We start from the raw sequence: 21,277 nt of genomic DNA, 5'->3' as shown, positions 1-21,277 counted from the left end.
ACCTGTGTTTATTATACATTATCCCCCATAGCCAGTAACCTGTGTTTATAATACATTATCCTCCCATAGCCAGTAACCTGTGTTTATTATACATTATCCTGCCCATAGCCAGTAACCTGTGTTTATTATACATTATCCTCCCATAGCCAGTAACCTGTGTTTATTATACATTATGCCTCCATAGCCAGTAACATGTGTTTATTATACATTATCCCCCATAGCCAGTAACCTGTATTTATTATACATTATCCCCCCCCATAGCCAGTAACCTGTGTTTATTATACATTATCCCTCCCATGGCCAGTAACCTGTGTTTATTATACATTATCCCCCATAGTAGTAACCTGTGTTTATTATACATTATCCCTCCCATAGCCAGTAACCTGTGTTTATTATACATTATCCCTCCCATAGCCAGTAACCTGTGTTTATTATACATTATCCTCCCATAGCCCGTAACCTGTGTTTATTATACATTATCCCTCCCATAGCCAGTAACCTGTGTTTATTATACATTATTCCCCCCCTAGCCAGTAACCTGTGTTTATTATACATTATCCCTCCCATAGCCAGTAACCTGTGTTTATTATACATTATCCTCCCATAGCCAGTAACCTGTGTTTATTATACATTATGGTTCAAAATCCTTGCCTGGAAATTATAGACCTGTGAGCTTAACTTCTGTGGCTGGTAAAATATTTGAAAGGTTATTAAGGGATAATATTCAAGAATTCCTTGAGAAGAATATGGTTATCAGCAAAAATCAGCACGGTTTTATGAAGCACAGGTCATGTCAAACTAACTTGATTGCGTTCTACGAAGAAGTAAGTAGAAGTATAGATCAGGGTGTTGCAGTGGATGTGATCTATTTGGATTTTGCCAAGGCATTTGATACAGTTCCACACAAAAGATTAGTGTTCAAACTCAAGGAAATCGGTCTCGATGAAAATGCTTGTTCTTGGGTAGAACATTGGCTTAAAAACAGAATACAAAGAGTTGTCGTTAATGGTAAATTTTCAAGCTGGACAGAGGTGGCAAGTGGTGTCCCTCAGGGGTCTGTTCTGGGACCCCTTCTATTTAACATTTTTATAAATGATCTTGAAGACAGCATTGAAAGTCATGTTTCAGTGTTTGCAGATGACACAAAACTTTGTAAAATAATACAATGTGAGCAAGATATTACTTTGCTGCAGAAGGATTTAGATAGACTGGAGGACTGGGCACTCAAATGGCAGATGAAATTTAATGTTGAAAAATGCAAAGTTATGCACTTCGGCGTAAAGAATACACAAGCAACGTATACCCTTAATGGAAGCGAATTAGGGATAACAACACACGAAAAGGACTTGGGAATTGTTATAGACAACAAACTATGCAACAATGTGCAATGTCAATCAGCAGTGGCCAAGGCCAGTAAGGTATTGTCATGCATGAAAAAGGGCATTCATTCTCGGGACGAGAATATCATTTTGCCTCTCTATAAATCACTGGTAAGACCACATATTGAATATGCTGTGCAATTTTGGGCACCTGTTCTAAAGAAGGATATCATGGCACTAGAAAAAGTGCAGAGGCGGGCTACAAAATTAATAAAAGGAATGGAACATATCAGCTATGAAGAAAGGTTAACAAATTTAAACCTATTTAGTTTAGAAAAACGTCGCCTGAGAGGGGATATGATAACATTATACAAATATATTCGGGGCCAATACAAACCATTGTGTGGAAATCTATTCACAAACCGGACTTTACATAGGACACGAGGCCATGCGTTTAGACTGGAAGAAAGAAGATTTCGTCTAAGGCAAAGGAAAGGTTGTTTTACTGTAAGAACAATCAGGATGTGGAATTCTCTGCCCGAAGAAGTGGTTTTATCAGAGTCCATACAGATGTTCAAACAGCTACTAGATGCATACTTGCAAAGACAGAATATTCAAGGATATAATCTTTCAATGTAGGGTAATAACTGCTTGATTCAAGGATAAATCTGACTGCCATTCTGGGGTCAAGAAGGAATTTTTTGTCCTAGCTTGTTGCAAAATTGTGCTTCAAACTGGGGTTTTTTTGTTTTTTTTTTCTCTTTTGGATCAACAGCAAAAAACAGGTGTGAGGAAGGCTGAACTTGATGGACGCAAGTCTCTTTTCAGCTATCTAACTATGTAACTATGTAACTATGCCTCCATAGCCAGTAACATGTGTTTATTATACATTATCCCCCATAGCCAGTAACCTGTATTTATTATACATTATCCCCCCCATAGCCAGTAACCTGTGTTTATTATACATTATCCCTCCCATAGCCAGTAACCTGTGTTTATTATACATTATCCCCCCCTAGCCAGTAACCTGTGTTTATTATACATTATTCCACCCATAGCCAGTAACCTGTGTTTATTATACATTATCCCTCCCATAGCCAGTAACCTGTGTTTATTATACATTATCCTCCCATAGCCCGTAACCTGTGTTTATTATACATTATCCCTCCCATAGCCAGTAACCTGTGTTTATTATACATTATCCCCCCCTAGCCAGTAACCTGTGTTTATTATACATTATCCCTCCCATAGCCAGTAACCTGTGTTTATTATACATTATCCTCCCATAGCCAGTAACCTGTGTTTATTATTCATTATGCCTCCATAGCCAGTAACATGTGTTTATTATACATTATCCCCCATAGCCAGTAACCTGTATTTATTATACATTATCCCCCCCCATAGCCAGTAACCTGTGTTTATTATACATTATCCCTCCCATAGCCAGTAACCTGTGTTTATTATACATTATCCCCCCCTAGCCAGTAACCTGTGTTTATTATACATTATCCCTCCCATAGCCAGTAACCTGTGTTTATTATACATTATCTGGTGTAACAGTAGTGTACATTTAAAAAAAAAATACAGGGGGCTTGTTGTCACCTTTCGGGGGACCCTTGAACGTGGCTGGGTGGAGGAAGAGACCTTCAATGACATCAGTGAGGACAAGGAACGGGACATGGCTAGCTTGGTATCCAACCTTGTGCAAATGGGGAGTTTGCGGTTGTGCAAATGGACTGTTTGCGGTTGTTTGCGGTGCGTTAAACGGGGAGTTTGGTCTGTCACTGTGAAGCGGGCATAACCCTTACACTACCTGATCGATACAACATCATACCTGATGTTTTAAAGCACGTTATTCCAAACAATTTAGGAATGTTAGGTGATTTATGCCCTTTATGGATTAAAACCAGACTCTGCATCAACTATGTAATTTTCCATGGGAGTTTTGCCATGGATCCTCCTCCGGCATGCCACAGTCCAGGTGTTAGTCCCCTTGAAACAACTTTTCCATCACTATTGTGGCCAGAAAGAGTCCCTGTGGGTTTTAAAATTCGCCTGCCTATTGAAGTCTATTCGCGTTCGCCGTTTGCGAACGGAAAATTTCGTGTTCGCGACATCACTACTGATAACATGTGTGAGCTCCAAGCAAAATAGCCTGTTAGAGAATGGGCCCAAGTACAGATCCCTGAGGTACCCCACTGTTATTTATACCTTGCTTCGAACATACACCATTGATTAAAACCCTATGTTGCATGTCACTCAGCCACAGGCTTACCCATTCAGCACTTTGCTTATGATTTCCATTGTGTGATGCCTACTGGTGCCTCTTGTATTAAAATGCACTTCAAAGTACCTTTTCCTTCTTGTAAATTGGAATACTACTTTTTATACACAGCTAACATAATAAACATGCAACAAAAAATGAATGTCAAAAGCTCCTGCACTATTTCAATATGTTTTTCCAAGAATGTCTCTGTTTACAATGGATTCAGCTTATTATTATAGTCAATATCACACATAACCATAGAGTGCAAAGTTTGAATATATTTGAAACACAAAGGTTAACTAAGCACTTTCAGTTATTGTGGATAGAAAGAATGTATAGACACACAAACTATACAAAGCTGCACAAAACAGATCAGGTTAAGATTACATGTCTCTTGTCCTAAGTGCATATTGTCAAAGAAGGTTCATTGAAATTTCATAAGAAAAAAATTGTGCTGGACATAATAAACCTTGTTTGACCTAATTTATTTGCTCATGCAGGCAGCAAAGCATTAACATGCTAACCTTGTGACATCTAAACATGTGAATGATCTTCTACAGATCATTTCAATGAGTTCAATGAATAGAGTGTGAGTATATAGGAACCATAAATTAATTACATCAGTTAAATTAACATTAAAATGTTATTGTTCAAATGAGGTAACAATGTGCAGAGCAGTAGCAGTTCCATATGTCCAGGGCAGGAATAACAGTATGGTGAAGAAGGCATCTAAATAAATCCTTAAAGATGAGCTGTCTAAATCAGTGGTTCCCAAACCAGTCCTCACAACCAACCAGTCCAGTTTTGTCAGTATCTGGATTGCAATTAGAATGGGAAATACATAAATCCTGTATTGTTGGTGGGCTATGAGAACTGGGTTGGAAACCATTGTCTAAGCTATCTCCAACTAAAACTTAAGTTCAGACTTTACAGATTTATATCTTTCTTGGGTTACCATTAATTATGCGTTTTGTTCAAAAATATTTTTTATTGAATTTGCAGGGAGAATTGTTTGTGCAAAGAAATCAAGTTAATGTCACCTCTTGGGATCCACGGAAAGATTTAACTCTGAGAGTCTGTGTAACAAATTCTGCTGGTTGTGGACCTTGGAGCGATTTCCTGTTGGAAGCTTCCACAGAAGAAGCTGGTGAGTTCATGTCAGCTGTGTTGCGTGCTTGTATTTTTTTAATTCACATTTTTGTTATAATTATTTACACAAAGTACACTTCAGAAGGTAGGTACAGTGTGACAGTCAATTTTTCTGTCCTCTTGTTGTGGTAGATTTTCTTCTTTTAAATATAGTTACATAGTTGTAAAGGGACTTGCGTCCATCAAGTTCAGCCTACCTCACATACGTTTTTGCTGTTGATCCAAAAGAAGGTAAAAAAAAAAAAAAACAGTCTGAAACACTTCCAATTTTGCAACAAACTAGGAAACTATTCCTTTTTGACCCCAAAATGGAAGTCAGATATCTCCTTGGATCAATCAGCTATTACCCCACTAATTAGATATTATATCCCTGTATGTTATGTTTTTGGAAGTATTTATCCAATTGCTATTTGAACATCTGTATGGACTCTGATAAAACCACCTCTTCAGGCAGAGAATTCCATATCCTTATAGTACTTAGTGTAATACCTTTCCTTTGCCTTAGATTAAATCTCCTTTTTTCCAGCCTAAATGCATGACCTTGTGTCCTATGTAAAGCCCTGTTTATGAATTGATTTCCAGATAATGGTTTGTACTGACCCCGAATATATTTGTATAATGTTATCATATCCCCTCTGAGGCGCCATTTTTCCAAACTAAAGAGATTTACATTTTTTAACCTTTCTTCACGAGAAAAGTGCTCCGTTCCTTTCATCAATTTTGTACCTCATCTCTGCACTTTTTCTAGTGCCATGATATCCTTATTTAGAACAGGTGCCTACAATTGCACAGCATATTCAAGGTGTGGTCTTACCAGAGATTTTTGAAGAGGCAAATTTATATATTCATCCCGAAAATTTATGCCCCTATTTATACATGACAAAACCTTACAGGCCTCAGCAACTGCAGATTGACATTGCATATTGCTGCCTAATTTGTTGTCTATAACAATTCCCAACTCCTTCTCGTGTAAGATTATATAGTTGAATTTGTAAGTTAGTTAACTTCCTTTCACTATATTTTCTTTTCTCAGAGGCTAATTTAATTAAAACGCCCCTAATCACTGCTTTATATGAACACTAGGAATGGCAGATGGATCACTGTAGGATCTGGTAGACTTAGAGTTGTGGATAAAAGGCATATTGCACAGTCTGTTGCTCTACATCATTCATTTTCTGCACTTTCAGAGTGTAATGGTGTTGTGGAGAGAGGCATTGAGGCTAGTGGTGTTGTGGAGAGAGGCATTGAGGCTAGTGGTGTTGTGGAGAGAGGCATTGAGGCTAGTGGTGTTGTGGAGAGAGGCATTGAGGCTAGTGGTGTTGTAGAGAGAGGCATTGAGGCTAGTGGTGTTGTGGAGAGAGGCACTGAGGCTAGTGGTGTTGTGGAGAGAGGTACTGAGGCTAGTGGTGTTGTGGAGAGAGGCTTAGAGACTATGGTGAGGCTTAATAGAAAGCAGTTGTTGTTGGGGGATTCCATCATAAGAGGTGTGGAGATGGACAATGGTGGTCTTGTGAGGTGTCTTCCCGGAGCTAATGCTCACAGAGACAGGAGACGTATCTGTAATATTGTTAAGCGAGCAAAGCAGGATGGGGAATTGGATGTACTTATCCATCTAGGGACAAATGACTTGGCTTGCAATGAAGTTTCAGAGGTTAAGGAAGTTTTTAGTGTTTTTGCCAATGATCTACGGCAGGTTGCTTCCACACTGTCATTCTCTGAAGTTCTGCCTGTGCATAACACTCAGAACGACAGGCGGATGCGTATTAGGGACTTTAACTTGTGGCTTGGTGAATGGTGTCAGAAGCAAGGATTTGGCTTTATTTCTCATGGTAGCTCTTTTTGGAATGGAAATAAACTGTACAAAAAAGATGGTTTGCATCTTTCTCAAACGGGAACAAATGTTCTCAGTGAGCAGTTCAGAGGTTTTGCTAGGATGTATTTAAACTAGGTGGGGGGGGGGGCAAAAGGGTGATAAAACATCAATCCAATTTTCCCCCAAAACAAGGACAGAAGGTGCCTGTAGCAAGTGTGTTATAAAATGATAAGCTTAGAGTCATGTCTTCAAATGCTCGTAGTTTAGGGAATAAGATCCATGAACTTGAGGCAATAATGGCAACTGATAGTGTAGAATTAGTCGCTTTTACTGAGACTTGGTATAATGAGAAAAATGACTGGGACATAGCAATACCAGGGTACTCTTTATATAGAAAAGACAGGGAAGGCAGGAAAGGGGGAGGGGTGGCCCTGTATGTGAAGGATAGCATAAAATCTAGCCTAATAAAAGTTAGTGAGGCGAACATAGAGTCCGTTTGGGTTACGTTAGAATTTGGTAATCACACAGTAACTCGTGTAGGTGTGATTTATAGGCCCCCAGGACAAATTGAAGAGTTAGATAATCTACTAGTTGAAGAAATAGCTAAAATGACAATGAAGGGGGAAGTTATCATCATGGGTGACTTTAATCTTCCTGATGTGAAGTGGAAAACAAAAATAGCTGCTCGTGCCAGGAGCACACATATTCTAAACTCCCTACTGGGATTGTCTCTAAAACAAGTCATTGAGGAGCCAACTCGTAAAGAGGCCATACTAGATTTAGTGTTAACAAATGGAGATTTGGTATCCGATATTACTGTAGGTGAAAGTTTAGGATCCAGTGATCATCAGTCAGTGTGGTTTAATATAAGAACAGTGACTGAGTCACACCACACAAAATCAAAAGTTTTAGACTTTAGAATACTTTTCTAAAATTAGAATATGTGTAAAGGATTCATTATCAGACTGAAGCAATTTAAATGGAGTCCAAGAGAAATGGGATTATTTAAAAGTTGCACTACTGAAGGCAACAGAAAATTGCATTAGGCTTGTCAGTAAAAGCAAAAAATTCAAGAAACCACTGTGGTACTCCGCAGATGTGGCCAAAAATAGTAAAAAACTAAAAGATAGCATTTAGTAATTATAAAAAAAAAACAGAGTGAGGAAGACAGAATGATCTATAAGATTAGGCAGAAAGAGGCTAAGCAAGTTATAAGAGCTTCCAAATCACACACAGAAGAGAAAATAGCACAGTCAGTAAAAAAGGGGGGCAAAACTTTTTTTAGATACATAAATGAGAAAAGAAAAGTAAAACAAGGATTAGTTAGATTAAAAACAAAAGAATATGCCTCAATGCATATTGTTGTTCGATATTCACAGATGAAAATGAAGGAAAGGGACCTCAGTTAAGAAAAAGGATAAATTAGTCATTTATTAATCGTGAGTTTACAGAGGAAGAGGTTCTATTTCAACTGTCAAAAGTAAAGACAAATAAGTCAATGGGACCTGATGGAATACACCCAAAGCTATTAAAAGAGCTTAGTGGTGTACTAGCAAAACCATTAACATATTTATTTAACCAATCATTGATAACAGGAGTAGTCCCAGAAGATTGGAAGTTGGCGAATGTTGTGCCCATTCACAAGAAAGGTAATAGGGAGGAGTCGGGCAACTATAGGCCAGTAAGCCTTACTTCAGTAGTGGGGAAAGTGATGGAAACCATGTTAAAGGATAGGATTTTTGAACATCTAAAATCACATGGATTTCAAGATCAGAGACAACCTTTACTTCAGGGAGATCATGCCAAACTAATCTTATTGATTTTTTTGATTGGGTAACTAAAATTATAGATCAGGGTGGTGCAGTAGACATTGCTTACCTAGATTTCAGTAAGGCTTTTGACACTGTTGCACATAGCAGGCTTATCGATAAACTGCAATCTTTAAGTTTGGATTCCAATATTGTTGAATGGGTAAGGCAGTGGCTGACACACACTACATTTCCTGGTGGTCTGGTGGCACAGCATGTGATGCACATAGGACACTGTGAGAGTTAACTCATTGGTATACTTTGCCGAGTGAAGAGGGGCCCAGGAGTCTCCCCATTTGCTTCACATCCAGCAGCATGTCCTCTGTTCTCGCAATCCGCAAGAGCGTTGCCGCGGGTTGCTATGGCATAGCAATGTTCGGCAACGCTCTCGCGAATCGAAAGAACAGAGGACATGCTGCTACTGGATGTGAAGTGGCACTAGTGATTTGCACCCAGGGCGGACCGCCAACTCCGCCTCCCTCTTAATACGCTATTGGCTGCACATTCTTTACACAACGATCCAGTGAATTTAGATTAAATATAAAAAAAAATTCTGGTCAACTTATCCTTGGGAAAGAACAAATAATAAAATAAAGAAGCTAGTGGAGCCAGGGGAAATTTGGCTCAGAACAAACTATATCATGGGGTTGGACCATCACAAATTTAAAAAAATGAATCCTGATAGCCAGCATAAAAGTGAAAGATCTGCCAATATAATCAGTTACAAAATTGAGTTTTATGCCACTTAAATAGCATGTCATAACATTGTTCTAGAAAATGTATGCTGTGTTGTGCCGATCTGATGGTCTGTGAGACCATCTGATTGAAATAGTGGAGTATAACTATTTCGGCAGTTGCGAAATAGTATGACAGCCACTAGAGGTAGCCTAACCCTGCAAAAATAGGATTGCCGTTCCTGCAGTACAGCAATGTCTTCAACTGCAGTATTAAAATGGGGGGGCATGGCACCAAGAACACTTCATTGAGATTGAAGTGCTCTGGATGTTCCTTTAACCCCTTAAGGACACATGACATGTGTGACATGTCATGATTCCCTTTTATTCCAGAAGTTTGGTCCTTAAGGGGTTAAGGAGAATAGCAACCCCATTTTTTTTTCCTTTTAGAGCACAAGAGTTAAAAACTGTATTGAAGAACTGGTCAGCAAACTTCAGAATACAATGCTTAGAATTGATTCCTGCACAGCACTTCCTTTTTGTGGCAAGATAGTTGTCCCATGATACCCTAGGCACACACATGCAGTTTTAAACATGTGTTGCGCATAGGGCACTATGAGAGTTAACTCATTGGCATACTTTGGCCGGCATAGGTACAGAATTGTAAGAGAAACCTATAAGGACCAAAATATAAAATTAGGTTAAAACAAGGCAGGGACTAGGAGTGGTTTGTTTTTTTCACATAAGAAATAGTGGGGTACCACATGTGACTCTCAAATCCTAAATTAACATAGAGTTATAATAGTTAGTATTGAATTATACATTTGGTTTTATTAGCTACAACATAAACACAGAAAAAGAACTAAATAATAAATAACAAAACATAGAGTCTTGTACATCGAAAAATACACAGACATGATTACCCCTTCCAAAAAAAAGCAGAACCAGTATTGTATAACCCTGTAATAATAGGCACAGCTTAAAATATATATATATATATATATATATATATATATGTATATGTATATGGGACATAAAGAAATACAAATATATATTGATAGCCACAAAATCCTATAAAAGACTGATGAGCTTTGCGCATTATTTGGGAATACAAGACTTTATGAGAACCCTAAGTGGTTAAAGCAGGGGTAGGCAACCTTTTAGAAGTACCATGCTAAAAACAAGATCTTAAAGTCCCTTGACGTGCCAATCCTATTTTTTTTTAAGCTGAGGTGTGCATGTTGCTGTATTCTGCTAGTGCTATTTATGGATGGTGCAGTTGCTTTGCTGTGTTGTGTTTGTGTGTATGTGGGCTGTTATATTGTATATGTTCAGGAGTAGCTTGTGGTATTATGTATGATATTCTGTATGATACCTATGAATGTGGGCTGCTTGTGGAATTGTGTGTGTGCATGATACATCATGTAGTGTGTTTGATGGTGTGCATATGTGGGGACTGAGTGTGTTTATGTGTAGACTATTTGTATTATTTGGATGAGGATGAGGCTTTTTCTGCAACTCTGTAGTCAGGGGTCCAGTTGGGACCAGGCTGGCTTAGTGTAGGTCATGGACTTCTCTACTCCAACGTGGATAACTCTTCAAAATTGCTATGAGGAGGTGATCTGAGATCACCAAAGTCCCACTGGGACTCCTGATAAGACAGAGCCTGTTTAGCTCTGTCAACCTTGAGTGTCATGCAAAGACACATCTAGTGCCAAGCATAGCACACATGCCATATAGGTTGCTGACCCCTGGATTAGATTATAATTGACTTCTTAATTCTGAAATGTAAATTGCTATATTTAAAAGCAAATGAACACTATGTTTACATTTACACATAAAAACTTGAATACTTGTTTAAGCATTTAATGTTATATTGAAAAATCAAAGTAATGTGAGTTACATTGCTGATCTCGATGTACAATGCTTAAGATGCAGGTTTCCAAAATTGGGCATTTGAAGTTATTGTCCAACTAATCTATATTAGAAGAAGAATTGATTGCCCCATATCCTCTATGGCCATTCACTACTAAGGGAAAAAAGGAAAAAATAAACATATGGAGACGATTGCATAGAACATTCAAAGAAATCATGCATTTTTACGTTTTCTTTTTTTGTAAGACCATATACCCCCATAATAGGTGCCTTTAAATTGGTTCCCTGGTTTGGTTGTCAGAAAAAAAAATCTAAAATCTAGACTGTTGTGGAACATATTGGATACAATGTTGCATCTGATAGGGAGAGAGTTAACAGAGCTGAATTAATAATGTTCTTTGAGTTTCCAAAAATAGCTCCTTGGCAATCTGTACTGCTCTTCGTTTCCTCTCGGCCCAAGTTGAGGGAAAGCTGGTACCCAAACTAGCTTGTGATGTTGATCTCATATGCAAATGCTCTTCCTGTAATCATTAAGTGACTTTGCTAGAAGCAGACATCAAATTATATCCATATTATATTTGCTATATTTATCTTGCACAATTGCTTCCTCAATATTTCCCTAAACAAATGCTTGCAATGATATTCATATGCAACATTAACAATCAATGTATTGCTCTGATCACCCTCCACTATTGAAAAAGTTAAATGGTTACTCTAAACAAAAAAGGATGTTTAAATAAAACACTGATTCTGGTCACAGTAATCCTTACTACCTTCTTAAATTAGGGGTTGTAAAGAATAAAGCTAAAACGTCTCTGCTCCTGCAATGATTCCAAATTCTCCCAGTAGCCTGATCCTTCTGTGGTAACCTTCAGGAGGAAGAATGTCAGCAAGGACAGGCAGTGAGGCAGTGTGGAGGACTTAGGTGACATAGATGGGGGTGGGGGGGGAGGGGGACAGTGGGAGGGGTGCCAAATATATGATCCAGGTCCCACCAACTTTAAAATGTAAAAACCACTGCACATTTTTAAAATGTATTTAGCACTGAGCAGTGTTTGTGTTTGAATGTGTCAAGTATTCATCCGCTTATAAAAATGTGGTTAATAAAATTTACTGTCCACACAGGAAAAGTTGTGCCGAGCAGCAACCTAATCCAAAGAAGGGTTAATGCTGAGCAGCAATTATGCAAATGGAACCTGGTAACTGACTTTGGGGTCAAAGGCCGTTTACAGCCTATCAGATCTAGAGGAGGGGTATTTAGGCCCAGTTCTCATCCTGCTCAGTGCCCTGTCGTGGTTTCCCTTGTGGTTGTCCGAGAGCACGTTATTTATTCTGGTATTCTGGTTATTTGACTTTGGCATTGTTTTTGACTTCCCTGATTTCTGGCATCCCTGACTCCTGGCTTTTTCTTATCGTTGTGTCTCTTTCTGTATCCCTTGACCTCGGCTATTCCTGACTATTCTTTGGTACGTTAGTCCGGCCATTCTAAGGTCCGGTATACGTTACCTATCAGTCTTCTGTGTTACACAATTCTACGTGCTGGATCATACTGTAATCCTGACATTACGACATGGCCATAGATCCTGTAAAATTGTGTAAGCACATAGCTGCTTGCGAAAGGAAACTGGAGGAAAATGTCTCGCTGAATACTTCTTTAATGTCACGGTATTGTATAGGAATCTCAGGATTTTGAGGTGTACTAGTGGGTAATTCGATAGTGCCCACTCTTTTGGTGACATGCAATATATACCTTTCATTACACTCCTTACCCCATTCTAATATTTCCCCATTAGCCCAGTCAATGTGAGGGTTATGCTTGCTAAGCCATGGAAATCCTAATATGATACTACAAGAAGGATATGCAATCACCTGAAATATAATCTCTTTCTTATGTAAGGCACCAATGGAAATATTTATGAGTAGGGTTCATGCGTTATTAATGGTTGTGAGAGTGGTCTCCAATCAATAGCTTCAACGGCTAGGGGTGATAGTCTCTCCTTGATAGGTATAGTATTATCCTTGACAAATTGGACATCAATGACATTTCCAGCAGCCCCTGAGTCCATCGGGGCTTTGCATGAAAAGTGCTTTTTGTGTTTGTGTAGTGGATGTATTGTGTGTATAGTTTTTTTTTTTTATCTCATTCTTTGAGGATACCTACCCCAGAAAAAGGGTGCAGTGTCACCAACGATACTACAATTGATGTGATTTGAGCCTGTCCCCTAGAGGCTCTTGTCAATGTGAGTTGACACACATGATTAAGTTCTTTTTTTATCACCATCTTTTTTTGTGGATTTACACTATATTGTTTTAATCTGTCTTTTTTTTATATATATATTTATTGTACAACCAAGCTCCACACCCTATTTAGGGTAAGTGTATACCTTTATGTTTTATATAGCGCTCCACTCATTCAATTAGTATAGATTTGTGTTAGTGTATTGGATGCAGTGTGTGTTTGTGTATGGTATGCAGTGTGTGTGTATGTGTGTGTGTGTAGTGTATGCAGTGTGGGTGTGTATAGTGTATGCAGTGTGGGTGTGTATAGTGTATGCAGTGTGGGTGTGTATAGTGTATAGTGTATGCAGTGTATGTGTATAATGTATGCAGCTTGTGTGTATAGTGTGTATTGTGTGTGTAGTGTATGCAGTGTGTGTTGTGTGGGATAAGTGCTTGGAAGGTGAGCAGTGTGTATTGTTTGGGTTCCCCCCTCCTCCCTCACTCTTACCTGGGCCCCCACCCCCTTTCCTGACTCTTACCTGCCCTCCCCCTGACTCTTTACTGGGTCCCCCCCTCCCTGACTCTTACCTGGGTTCCCACCCCTGACTCTTACCTTGGTTCGCCCCCCCCTCCCTGACTCTTACCTAGGTTCCCCTGAGCTTCCCTGACCCTAACCTGGGTTCTTCCCACTCCCTGACTCTTACCTGGGTCCCCCCCCCCTCTCCCTGACTCTTACCTGTGGCCAGGGAGGAGGAACACACTACATTCCCTGGTGGTCCGGTGGCACAGCATAGTTGTCCAGTGAAGAGGGACCCAGGACTTTGATCAACCTTTGATCCACTTCTAGCAGCAGCACCCTGTGGCAACGCTCTCTCGGATCGCGAGAACAGAGGACCGGCTGCATGCGAAACAAACGTGTAGACTCTTGTAAGCGGCCCGGTCCCTTTACATAAGACACAGGGGCGGCAAAATGCAGATACTGAGAAAGAGTGGCACCTGGGGCGGACCTTCCCCTCTGCCCCCCCCCCCCCCCAAGTATGCCACTGCGGGGGGGGGGGTACATGTCACCATTGGCAATCTGCCGACAGCATGCTATATGTGCTGATGAGAGATGTCAAATCTGCACAGAATTTACATTTGCCAGCCCAGAACATGCTACACCTTGGGCAGCAAAGGGATATATATTTGCATGGTCAGCATTTCATAGTGAAACACTACACATACAGATTCTTATCACCATCACCACTTTAGTTTGCTGAAGTGGCCATGGTGCTTGGAGTAGACTTTTAAACATATGCCATCAAATAAACAGTGTTCCACTTTAACAAACATTGTCTCCATTAATTTAGGAAAATTTTATCCAATATTGAGACAGCCAAGTTTTGGATAACGTGAAGTATACCTATGCCTTGTATTCAGATTAGATGACATCATTAATTTTTCTTAAGGTGTTTATAATGTACAATGCATGTTTTTTGGGTTTTTTTTTTGTGCTGTACATCACACATCTTATACAAGTACTTCCTAACTTCACAAACTAAATGGTTCTGAAGCCCAGTTCATAAAGTGAGAACTAATTTCCCCTAGACACAATGTAATAAACAACCCAATAAACAACCCATCCCTTCCTTACCAAAAAATATTACCATTGAAAACCTAAAATATTATGTACTAATACAAACTAAAAGCATAGCAAATACCTATATGTTGTTGGAACATTAATGGAATACATAACTTATTGAAATCTTCATCAAATCATCATCAACCATCATCCTCTTAAATGAAGAGACATGCTGCACTTGTTGAATGGGGCACTGCACAGTCCACCTTTGTACACCTCTCTAAAGCCCTTCTCCTTTTTCACTTTCTTCTTTTCAACTACCCTCTCCTTTATGACTTTTAATTTCCTCCTTTTATTTTTAAACCTCTCTTAAGTCCACTTGTTTCTTTTATTTTTTGTAAATCTTTATATTTTGTAGTGCCAAGATATAGCAAATGACCTTGCGATGCCCCTACAGCAGTCACAAGGATATTCATTTTCGTCTTTATCCACCTCTCCTTTAGCACTTTTTATTTTCTTACTTTTATTTTTACAGCTCTCAAGCTCTCTTGTTTCTCCCCTTTCTTTAAAGGGCTCCCTGCCAAAACATGGCACAATGTCAGACTCACACACAGAGACAAAACAAGTCAATCTCCACTCAATAGTACACTGTGCAATATTAAAGGTATGCCCATGAAAGCGCACCAAGACTAGAGTACAGTACTTTGGAAGCACAACAGAATGCTAAAAAAAATGTTTTGCACAGTACAGTATTAAATGTGTTTCTAACCATTTTTTTAGACATACCTCTTCATATCTCTTCTTGTCTACTCCTGGACACAAATTCTCCTTTATCTCTTATTTTCTGAGTTCCAAAGCATGCTCCTTGGTCTGGATCTGTGATACGCTGACACAGAAAAGCGCAAAACAAAATGGCAGTGCATCCGGGGCAATAGTTTGTAAAGGCCGGAGTTTCTAACGCAGGAAATGCCTGTGCACAAGATGAGGTCCTCCCCCCAGATAAAAGCTGAGTGGGCTCACAGAGTTATTTACAAGACGTAGATAAGGACTAGCGCTTATAAAATAGATGTTTAGTATACACACATATGTTAGATCTTCATATATAATGAGCAGCTAAACATTCATGTGACTCCTTACAATATCACCAGCAAAATTTACAGATAATAGAAAAGAATGTAGCGCTTATATAATAAATAAATGATCACCTTTTGGTTTAGTTAGGAGGAAGTTCCCACTTTTTTTTTTTTTTTTATAAATTCTTTATTTTTGTTTGTGCATGAAATAACAATAGAGCATGCAGCGCCACGACAGCGTCTGCTAGCGTTTTGTCAGCATTTCAACATGTGGCAGTTTAAACAGCACAATATTTTTGTTTTAAAACATGAGAGTAACAAGACAAGAAAATAGCATTGCTTTTCTGTGAGATTCGATACATATAACAAAGTGGTATGTAATGTAGGGTATGTGTGGCTATGTGACTATTTGATAGCGTTTTTAGTGCCTGTGTGGTAGGTTGCTATAATCTATGAGAGAGTTGATGCGTCCTAGTGAGATTCATGTTGTGAGGGCTTGCTAGCCGTGTATGATACGTCTAAATGTGATGGGGTGTCTAAGTTTGAGGCGCATAATCTCGCATGATTCCGCCGTCTGAGGGCGTACGTGTCATATATGTGACTTTTATCATTTCTGACCATGAGAGCTGATGTCAATGTCATACAGTAATTAGCGGTTGCCTTATAAGCGGCCATAGGCTCAAAAGGGGTGGCTCAGTGTCTCCATTACATGAGGATGGTGGCAGTGCTACGGCTTATTGCCTCTTAATACATATAATACATATAATACATCAAATACTAATAAAATACAAATAATAAATAACCTGTTAGCGCTTTTAGTGCCCATGTGGTAGGTTGCTATAGTCAAATAAAGGGTTGATGCGTCCTAGTGAGATTTGTGTTGTGAGGGCTTGCTAGCCAAGTATGATACGTCTGAGTGTGTTGGGGTGTCTAAGTTCGAGGCGCATAGTCTCGCATAATTCCGCTGTCTGAGAGCGGACGTGTCCTATTCGTGACTTTTAACATTTCTAACCATGAGAGCTGATGTCAGTGTCGAATGATAATTAGCGGTTGCCTTAGAGGCGGCCGTAGGCCCTAAAAGGGTGTCCCGCGTCTCCATTAAATGAGAATGGTGGCATTGCTACGGCTTATTGCCTCTTAATACATATAATACATAAAAGACAAATAATAAGTAACAGTGAACTAGCGGTTTAAAATAAACTATAGGTTGAACTTCGCCTGTATGTAGCATTGGATGGGTAACAGTCCTCTTGTAGGTGTCTGTGTGAGTTATTATTATTATTATTATTATTGCCATTTATATAGCGCCAACAGATTCCGTAGCGCTTTACAATATTATGAGAGGGGATTTAACTATAAATAGGACAATTACAAATAAACTTACAGGAACAATAGGTTGAAGAGGACCCTGCTCAATCGAGCTTACATTCTATAGGAGGTGGAGTGTAAAACACATTAGGACAGGAATTTGCAATCAAATAAGGTGTCCCACGTTCCGGAGCGGTCGCCTGGTTACCCGGGTTGCTCAGGTACAGTTCGAATGGTGGCCGCTGCGTCTGAGGCCTGCCGTTGCCCCTGAGGGATAAATGGTTTAACGGTGGCAGGGTTCCACGTTTAGGGGGTTCGTCCCGCCAGTTCCTGCCTGTTGGTGGTCAGTGAGTCCGGTGGTAGGCCTAACTTGACTAGTAGCCATGCGGCCTCTTGGATATTGTGAATGTCTTGTGTGACATTGTCCTTGATGACTTGTAGCGTGTGCACCATCTGCCAGCGGTACTGGATCTTGTGGTGTCTGAGCAGGGTGGTGAAGGATGCCAGGGATCTGCGCCATGCCAATGTATGTCCTGATAGATCTGTGTAAAAAGTGAGGTGCATGCCTTCCAAGTCATATGGCGTGCGGTCCCTGGTCGTGGTTAAAAATGCTGCTCTGTCCTTCCCGGTCATGAGGCGGACCACCAGGTCCCTGGGGGTCCCCTCCGGAGCCTTGGGCGACTTAGGGATGCGGAAGAATTCCTCCAGACCCGTTGCTTTTCCTTGTTTTGGGGGCAGCAGTTCCGTGAATAGTCGCCGTAGGAGGTGAGGCAGTTCCTCGGCAGGTACATCCTCCGTGATGCCCCTTATTTTGACATTCAGTCTGCGCCTGGTATCTTCTATAATGGCAAAGCGTTGGTCATAAGTTTTGTGTTGTTGTCTCATCTGAGCGATCTCCCGTTGGAGTGAGGCAATTTGTGTAGCATGTTCCCCGGAGGTGCCCTCCAGGGTGCCTAGCCTGCCCGACAGGCCTCTGATTTCCTCGCAAATCTTTGCCGTGTCCGCCAGAATGGTGTTCTGGAGGGTCGTCAGTAATGTCGTGAGGATCTCTGTGGTAACCGGAGAGGCTCTTTAGAGGCCGGCTTTGCAGGCTGTGCCACGGGGGTTTCATCCTCTTCCTCCTCCTGATAAAAGTCATCGGAGATATCTGAGAAGTTTTCGGGGTAGGCGGCCTGGCCTGGCGCAGGAGGTCGCCGATATGCAGGCCCTGGCACGGCTTGTCCGGCTTCAGTTTCTTAGTTTTGCGACCCATTGCCGTGGGTGAGTGTCGATAGGTATGTTTGTGCAGATGTGGAGGGATTTCGTGTCCCAAATCAGGTAGAAATAGCGTTGGTTATTAGGAACTCTCATAAAGCGTGTATGCTCGGCTTGGTAGCTAGGCTCCGCCCCCGGAAGTTCCCACTTTTATCATCAATTGAGTGAATATCTATGAAGTGATCTGTGATCACGAAACGCGTAAGGCGGCATCTCTACACGTCGGTTCCTTAGAGAAAGCATAGTTGAAACGCATCACTAGCCGCAGTGGAACGCACGCGGCTAAAATCCAGTGTTACTCAGCACGAGAAAGTCCGTATCCACTTCAGTCCGGCCGGCAAGAAAGTGTTTTTTACATCTTCGGACCGAAGTCTGCTCTACCTGGTATTGATGCTATCTCTATTTTTGCACTCTCATGTTGGGACTGCCATATTTTATTAGTTTTTTATTAGTTTTTAAGACTACAACAATTGTAGTCTTTATATTTGTATTTTCTGTGCTTTTTTTGACAGTTTCATGTACTAATACATTTTCAATAGTACTCTGTCTGTTGCACCATAATTTCCTACATATTTTTATGTTTTAACCCTTTGAGAGATTTCTTTCTGTATTGTTTTTTTGCAGCTCACTGGTTCATTCACTTATACTAGATTACCACTCAGGGCTGCCATCAGAAATTTTGGGGCCCCTGACAAAGCACAAGGTCTGAGCCCCCCCCCCCCCGCATCCTCCCTCCCGGGCCAGCCCACGCCCTACCTAGTCCGCTGACAATGATGCGGGACTGAATGTGGTGTGTATAGTGGAAGTGAATTAGAATGTGTGTAATGGATGTAGTGTTTGTGTGTATTAGATACTGTTTGTGCAGTGAATGCAGAGTGTGTGTTTGAGTAGTGGATGTAGTGTGTGTACAGTGATGTAGTGTGTGTTTGTGTAGTGGATGTAGTGTTTGTATGTACTAGATGAAATGTGTTTAGTGGATGCGGTGTCTGTAGTGAATGTAGTGTGTGTATTGGATGCAGTGTCTGTGTATAGTGAATGCAGAGTGTTTCAATTTGTAGTGGATGCAGTGTGTGTACTGTGAATACAGGATGTTTGTGTAGTGGATGCTGTGTGTACAGTTAATGCAGAGTGTGTGTCAGTATAGTGAATCCAGAGAGTGTGCATAGTTTAGTGAATGCAGAGTGTGTGTTAGTGTGTAATTAATGCAGAGTGTGCAGAAAGGGAAAGTGGGGCCCAGGACTGCCGTCATGGTTGTCACCCCCTGATGGTGGCCCTGTTACCACTTCAGCCACTTGTAGACTGCACTTACCAGATACTTTAAGAGGCTATGACCTAATTAGCTGATGCATTTATACTCACAGTATTAGTGATTTTCTACTATTATACCTCCATTTTTATTATTATATTTCCATTTTTTATTTATTCATATTTTATCTCTTTTTCTGTGTGCCTTTCCACTGAGTCCTGTATCTATTATTGATTTATTTCAATAAGCATTTCCCAATAAAATACACATATTTGTATTCAGCAAAGTCTCACGTGTAAAACAGTACCCCCTATGTACAGGTTTTATGGAGTTTTGGGAAGTTACGGGGTCAAATATAGCACGTTACATTTGAAATTGAAATTCGACAGATTGGTTACGTTGCCTTTTGGACTTTATAGTAGCCCAGGAATGAAATTTACACCCATAATGGCATACCATTTGCAATAGTAGACAACCCAAGATATTGCAAATGGGGTATGTCCAGTCTTTTTTAGTAGCCATTTGGTCACAAACACTGGCCAAAGTTATTATTATATTATTTTTTTACACTTTTAACTTTTATTTTATTTTCAGCCAGCAGGGGGACCACCTGTCATTACAGGCAGTCCCCCTGCTGGCAATACAGAAGCCAGCTATCCCTGCCATGTGATTGTGAGGTCCTCGCAAGGACCTCACTCTCACGTGGCCGGGGGGGACCGGAGGAGGAAGATCTGCTGCAGGGGGGCTCCCTGGGAGTCCCCCCAACCGCAATCGCCGGCGTGGGACCGCCGGCGACCGGGTACGTAAGGAAAGACTGGAGGGCGTACTATTACGCCCGGCGGCGTTTAGAGCCACCTATAATAGGACGTAATAGTACGCCCTCCGGTCTTAAGGGGTTAAGGATACTGTTAGATTTTAAAAGGATATACACATTACACATTATGCATTATATTCAGTACATAATCAAAAGATGCATTAAAAAAGGCAATACTTAAGCATTTCAATTGAGGTCTTCCCCTTGTGCCTTCATCTTGGTAGTAATCTGGGAAAGCCACCTGTGCTGGCTGCGCTGTCCTCTCCAAAAGAGACCAAGAGACAGAGAGAGAGAGAGAGAGAGAGAGAGAGAGAGAGAGAGAGACTTCCTTGGATGTTGTCCTTTTAAAGACTCATTCTTGCTGTGATAAACTACAAGTCCCAGAATCCCTTTTCCCTCCCAAAAGTGGTTTATCTTGCCCTCTTTTTCGAGAGAGTTCAGTCTTTCCCTTTGATCTCTTCCCTCCAGCTATACTGTAACATTGTGAAAGAAGTGACCAGTTGGTTAGGTTTCTTGGTAGATTGGACAGAATTGATTGGAAAACCACACACTTCCATGGGTACACCTAGATGTTAAAAACAGGTTGGCAGGAGAACTGCTGGAGGGATGTAAGCTTTTGTTTTATATGGGTGTTGTAAAATGTAACTGAAAGCTTTGATCCTTATCACACTGTTACCATGTAAATGACCCCAACTTTTGAAACCAGTCACATACACAGAAAGTTATATACAATATGGCAGTTTTACATATCAATTTCTTACACTAGGACTAAGGGTAATGTCTAACCGGACCTTAGAATGGCCGGACTTAACGTACCTAAGAATAGCCAATATATAACCGAGGTCAGGGACACAAAATGGGACACAGCGATAAGGGAAAGTCAATAATCAAGGATAC

General features: G+C 40.5%; 1 protein-coding gene across 1 annotated transcript in view; it reads left to right on the top strand.

Annotated features, from left to right (window-relative positions):
* The window catches only part of TYRO3 (TYRO3 protein tyrosine kinase), a 926,976-nt gene that overhangs the window by 506,170 nt on the left and 399,529 nt on the right, over positions 1-21,277 (top strand). The window contains exon 9 of the mRNA XM_063440254.1: positions 4,588-4,732. Coding sequence (XP_063296324.1) covers positions 4,588-4,732 — 145 coding nt within the window. The remainder of the gene's footprint in view (positions 1-4,587; positions 4,733-21,277) is intronic.

This window comes from Pelobates fuscus, chromosome 13 (genome assembly GCF_036172605.1).
Source record: "Pelobates fuscus isolate aPelFus1 chromosome 13, aPelFus1.pri, whole genome shotgun sequence".
Taxonomy (NCBI): domain Eukaryota; kingdom Metazoa; phylum Chordata; class Amphibia; order Anura; family Pelobatidae; genus Pelobates; species Pelobates fuscus.
Note: the sequence above shows the minus strand (reverse complement) of the source record. Positions and strands in the feature narration are given on the sequence as shown.